This window comes from Phaethon lepturus, unplaced genomic scaffold (assembly GCF_000687285.1).
Source record: "Phaethon lepturus isolate BGI_N335 unplaced genomic scaffold, ASM68728v1 scaffold10499, whole genome shotgun sequence".
NCBI classification, from domain to species: Eukaryota; Metazoa; Chordata; class Aves; order Phaethontiformes; family Phaethontidae; genus Phaethon; species Phaethon lepturus.
In genome coordinates this window covers 1-5,971 of record NW_010564165.1, presented here as the reverse complement: position 1 = coordinate 5,971, position 5,971 = coordinate 1, and the positions used below count along the sequence as shown (strand labels likewise).

The following is a 5,971-nucleotide window of genomic DNA, read 5'->3' as shown; positions in this document are numbered from 1 at the left end:
CCCTCCTGCCTGTGTTTCCCTTTTGTGGAAATTAGGATATGGGAGGAGAAGAAGGGAAAGGAGCGCATGTTAGACTTCACCCCAGTTTGGCATCAGGGTACCTGGGCGAGATAAACTCCTGTCCCCTGCACTCAGAAATATGCCCAGCGTCCAGAGGCTGGCCATGCCCAAAGAGTTGCTGCGAGGGTAAATGTCACCTCCTGCGGCATGCACACAACCACATGCACATAGACTGACACACACTCAAAGCTGGTCCAAGATGTGTCCGTGGGGCTCGTGACTAGTGAGTGGCGTGAATCTTCATGTGGAAGTGGCAATCCTCCTGCTCCGGGAAGTGCTGACCGCACACCGAGCAAGTGCAGCCCTTCTCCTTGCTGTGCGTGCGGCGCACGTGGCTGTCGTGGGCTGCGTGCGAGGCGAAGGCTTTGCCGCAGTGCTTGCACTTGAAGGGCTTCTCCCCCGAGTGCTGGCGGATGTGAGTGCGCAGGATGCTGGATGCCGTGAATGCCTGAAAGGGCAGGGATTGAAAAGAGGGGAGAAGGAGTTTGAAGTACTCTATTTTCACATATAAAACCCCAGCGTCAGCTAACGCAGACCCGCTCAGAAGCACTGTACCCAGAAAGTAAGTCCTCGAATACTTCACATCCTCAGGTGAGTGCGCAGGATGCTGGATGCCGTGAACGCCTGAAAGGGCAGGTGTTGAAAAGAGGGGAGAAGGAGTTTGAAGTACTCTATTTTCACATATAAAACCCCAGCGTCAGCTAACACAGACCCGCTCAGAAGCACCCAGAAAGTAAGTCCTCGAATACTTCGCATCCTCAGATAATCGGAGAAAAAACAAAAAACTCCCAGCAATGAGGAATCAGAAGCCAACAGCTATCACACTCAGCTACACACTATGGCCGAGGCCATGGAGTTAGATGAAGCTCAGAGAAAGATTTCTGACCAGAGGCACCGGTAAGTATCTTCTACATGTCAAAGGGTAAGAAGTCAATACTGTCTTAATTATCTCTGCAGCTCCTTTACGTTTGGGAAACATAATGCAGGTTTTCCTTTCAAAGTTAAACTCTTTCATGTTCATATACACTGGCTTGGGAGTCAGCTGCCAGAATTCACCCATGCAGTCCAGCACCCATCTTTTGGGGTTTCATTTCCACGCTCCATCATATTCTGCTCCTCCTTCAGTCAGACCTTCCAGGTTGTTCCACTCCCACCCCCCCAGTAGCAAAGTGAGCACAGTCACACTTTGTCCGCCTCGTAACAACTCATCCTTCATTTGGGGAGAAAACCCTCTTGCCAAGGCTTTTTTTTTTGTCACAAAGTTGCCCATGTTTTCCCCATTTTTAATTTTCCCAAGAGACACTTTCAGGCCCGTCGTTATTTACAGACCACACACACACAAAAAATCCTCTTTAGTACTGTTATGTTGCTGAACCATCACAAGTAAATTTTCACAGCAAAGAGCAATACATCTCGGATATCTTTTCACCAGGAACCTCAGAGCAAAAACAGATCTGAGATTCCTATAGAAAAGTCCCTGGAAGTGTGTATCAAGAGGGACAAAGTGTGTTTGAGGGCCAAAATGGTGATCTTGGCCCAACAATTTTCCTTTAATCTCATGATGTCACTGAGACAGTGAGCAAAGAGGCAGGGAAAGCAAAGCTACCCTGGAGCACAGCCACCATTAGAGGTAGAAGAGGCAAAGAGGAATCGTGACTGCACAGGAGCAGGTGAGGATGCTTTAAAATAGCCCCTGGTTCCCAGTCACAGAAATGATGGCTATGTCCCAGGATAACTGCACCCTGCAGCCTGAAGACTAATGGATTAAATCTGATCCAATCCTACCAGAACAGCTGGGGGCTGGTCAAGGGTCCCATGTGTCCTGGAGATCTGTTGACAGAGCAACCTGTAAAGCTCTGCCTGGAAGATTAAAGGATAACTTTTCATCCTAAACTCTGCCTACAAGTGCTCAGTATCTCTGGGGGAGGGAAAAAAATATCACAGCCTAAAGGAGCTTCTTCTAAGGTTCTTTATTATAGGACACTTCAGCTCTGTGTTAGTCGGGCCAGTCAAACAAAACATCTCTCTTTCCAAAATCACGAGCACCTTACTACATGCAGACGGTGCTTCTGCATTGCACGGACCCTCCATAGCACCTGGAGCCCTGCTGATATTCATCCAGCAGCAGCCTGGACACCCACCCTCCGTCTGCTGGGAGAGCTGCCACTGCTCTCACAGGGAGAGCCCACCTGGATCATCCCTTCTGTGGAGAGTAGTAACAGCCAAGCACATCTTTGATCAGTGCTGTATGGCTTTAATCCTGTTCTTTTTGAAATGAAACCTCCATGCCCATCAATCGCCCCGTTACTTCAAGGTAAGCATGCACAAAGTCCTGTCATGCAGGTTCAGCTTATGGGTCAAATCTGTTCACCTCACTCCAGAAGCAGTGTCAGCAGTATCAAAAACTGCCTATTATGTGATGAAAAAGGGGAATATTGGATCTAGCTGCACACCTTAGCTGGTATTTGAAATGCTCTCAAGCTTTCCTAGACCTTATCCCCGCAGCAGCTCTCTGAACGGGGACAAAACACAAATTCCACATCAGATGGAGACCAGACCTTGTTTCTTCAGTCTCAGCCAGCCCTGCCACTCCAACTCACAACTATGCCCAGAATATACACTCACTTACCTGGTTATCAGCTTAAATAGAAGGCATTTTCTTGACAGAAAACAGAAAAATTGAAAAAAGAAAACGGAGCGTGGAAAGAGCCACCACCCCCAGGTGCGGTGTGATGCTGAGCGCTACGGAGGACAGACGGAGGGACGGGATGGGGCTTCGGCTTACCTTGTTGCAGTAGACACATTTGTAGGGGCGCTCCCCGGAGTGAACCCTCATGTGTTTGTTCAGGCTGGAAGACTGAGAAAAGCTCTTCCCACACACTGAGCACTAAGAAAAAAAAAAAAAGGATGTTGGTGTAAAGTTAAAAGGAAGCACACAGAGACATAGCTGGAAAGAAAACTGAGGTATGTACATAATGTGTGCATGTATTTTCCTACTAATATTTATGTATTTATTTATGTATACACATATATTTATGGATATATAAATATATGTATATACAAACAGCAGTAATTATAGTAGTAACAATTTGAAGTACATTCAGAATTTTAATCTGGTTTTAAGAACATTTTTTTTTTTTAAGAAGGAAAATCATGCAAAATTTCAGAGCTTTTTTTGGTATGTGGCCAAAATGGTTTCATTAAAAAACATCCTTTTTCAGAACATGCGAACAGAAAATATTGACTTTCAGTAATCAAAATCTGAAAATTTCTGTAAAATCATCACTTTTCTTCAAAATGTAAATCAAGTTCCAGCTGCTATTTTTCAATTTTCGCTCAACAGATGAACTTCCTTAAAAAAAAAAATTAATCTTAAGGGGACTTTTTAAAATAATAACCATTTTTCAGAAATGGTGAGTCAGTCACAGCACCTAGCCTACAGCTTGATCTGTCAGAAGTGCCTCTCCTTAGAGGATTGAGACAAGCAGCGCTTCATCCTCCAGCCCAAAATCCAGTTCAGAGGGGCTGGAGTCACTTGAGAGACTCGCACTGACTCAGTGCAATTTGTATGAGCCCTGAAATAATTTTCCCCCTACAATAATTTGAAAGAAATCATCTTTCAGAAGTTCAAAATAAACTGAGCTATGACAGATCTTGAAAGAAAGCATTTTTTGCTACTGACACATTTTCCATCTTTGCTTTTTGAGTTATCTGTTCCGATATAAATGCAGTATAGTCAGAACAAATTTGTCTTCCTGCTCTTCGAAAGTATTTATTTCATAACCATTCCAAAATAAATGCTCTAGGAAAGGAAAGAAAGAGAGGAAGAATTACACGATATTTAATGCCTCATATTTAATAAAATCATATTTTTCGTCTGTTACTAAATCGGTGTGATAGTCTGACATTGCAATATTGCTGGCTTAGTTATAAAAGCTTTTCCTGAGAAATTCACATTACTGCAGGACGATCTATAAAAGAGGTATTTGGAGGATTTTCAGGACCGATTTAACTGTGCCATTTCAAGCACTGGAACTCACCCTCCCCAAGCCTATAGGGGAAAGTCCGATTTTCCCCTCCCAGTGCTGCAGAGAGGCGTTTTAGTGGAGATGAGGCAAGTATGTCAGCAAGGATTTGCTTCCGTCAATTGAAAATCTGCTCCACCTTGACTGTAAAACTTTCTAACGCCTGTTGTGTCCAGCGGACACAGATGTCTTTCTGTTCTCAGGCTGAAGGGGGGAGCGAGGGAGATGAGACATCACCTCTCCCGATCCTGGCCAAGTGGACCAACCTTCAAACACAATTTAGCCCCACACTGTGTAAGAAAAGTAGCCGAACCCCACATGCAAACATCCAGAAGAGCCAGTGGCTGCAGAGGGACCCAGGAGCAGGCTCACCTTGTGAGGTCTGTGCTTTTCGTGAACGTGGAGAATATGGATCCTCAGCCTGTCTCTTTTTTCAAAGGATCGGTTACAAAGGTGACAAGGAAATTTGCGGTCCCCCTGGTCCACGCAGCGAGTGTACTTGAGGTGCTTGTCCCGGTAGTACTTGTAGGCAAAAACCTTGCCGCAGCGCTCACACTTAAAGCTCTCCCCGGCTTCTGTACAGCAGAAGGGAAAGTGCCACCTCTCCGTTACATCACAGCAAAAGGGGCTCATTTTTCAGATCTCTTTCCTTGTCAGAGCTGGGACCCAACTGGGAATTTTAAGTCTCCGGGAGTGTGAGAATGGTAAACGGCTTCTGGCAATCTAAGTAACAAAATACACGGCGGATCTCTTAAGCGCACACACGGCTCCGCTTGGCTTTCTGTTGCCTTTCTAACGGAGGGGAACAAACCAGAGTCCACAGCCGCAGAAAATTACTGGTTTTAACTACTGGCTTCAGCAAAGACAGGATTTCGTCCTTGTATCCCCACCAACAGCGAGCGAACACATGAAAAACTGACGCGGAGTCCCACATGAAAGCATCTCCCCACGCGGAAACATTGCCAGGTATTTATTATCAATATTGTCCGTAAATTTTGCCTCCCATCACAGAAAGAAAAATAAATTTGCACGTCTTTTCTATCGTTTTCAAAATACTATCGCATAAAAACACGTTTATTTGGTTTTCTTTTGCATTTCAAACTGTTCTTAACCGCTGAATTTAGGAACAACACAGGGAATTTTTTAAACCTTTACACATCCTTTTCTGCCTTTAATAAAAGTAACTTTGGCATAAGCCTTAAAACGAAATGAACGATTTACTAGCTATCTGAACCAGACACCTGAGGACAACAGCTACAAAAATTTCCACGCCAATTTGCAAACGCTTCCCTCCCTCCCTCCTGCACGCAGCCGACCCACTCCTCGCCCGCTCCAGCTCTCCCTGCACTGGCACAAATCCGTTTTCTCCATACGTTAAGTTTTGCTTAGAAGAACGTCACCCTTTCTGTACGTTATCAGCGGCACTAACGAGTTCCCTTACCTCCCTTAACGCGAATCTAACCCCGGCCAGAGACGGGTCCATGGGAATAAGGGGCCGTGCCCCTCGGGGGGTCGCTGGCAGGCTCACCTTCGGGGTGCTGCGGGGGCCTCTTCCCCTCCGGCATGCCCTTGAGGCTGATGGGGATGCCCAGGAACTGCACGTAGCAATCGCCGTACCACACCAGCAGCTCCTGCTTCGGCAGGATTTCCTTGCAGCTCTCGTAGAAGATTTGCCCCTGGCACTGGATGGCCGTCAAATTCTGCTCCTCGGGGAACCTGGCGCAGTTCACCAGGGACATCCAGTTGCCAGAGGCGCCCTTCCCGTCTATGAAGTGGCTCAGGCGCCCGTATTCGAAGATCTGGAAAAGGGGAGCGAGAAGCGGATCAGGTTTGACCGACCCTTCCCGCACACGTCCCGTTCGCACCGATCCCGCCACCCACGCTGT

At 46.4% G+C, this 5,971-nt stretch overlaps 1 protein-coding gene across 1 annotated transcript; it reads right to left on the bottom strand.

Annotated features, from left to right (window-relative positions):
- Nucleotides 1–280: 280 nt before the first annotated feature.
- On the bottom strand, nucleotides 281–5,925 carry LOC104626764 (PR domain zinc finger protein 14-like; the record flags this gene model as incomplete). Its single annotated transcript, XM_010294784.1, has 4 exons — nucleotides 281–508; nucleotides 2,846–2,947; nucleotides 4,458–4,660; nucleotides 5,614–5,925. Coding segments are annotated over 4 exons (845 nt in total), but the record flags the coding sequence as incomplete, so codon positions are not given.
- Nucleotides 5,926–5,971: the final 46 nt, after the last annotated feature.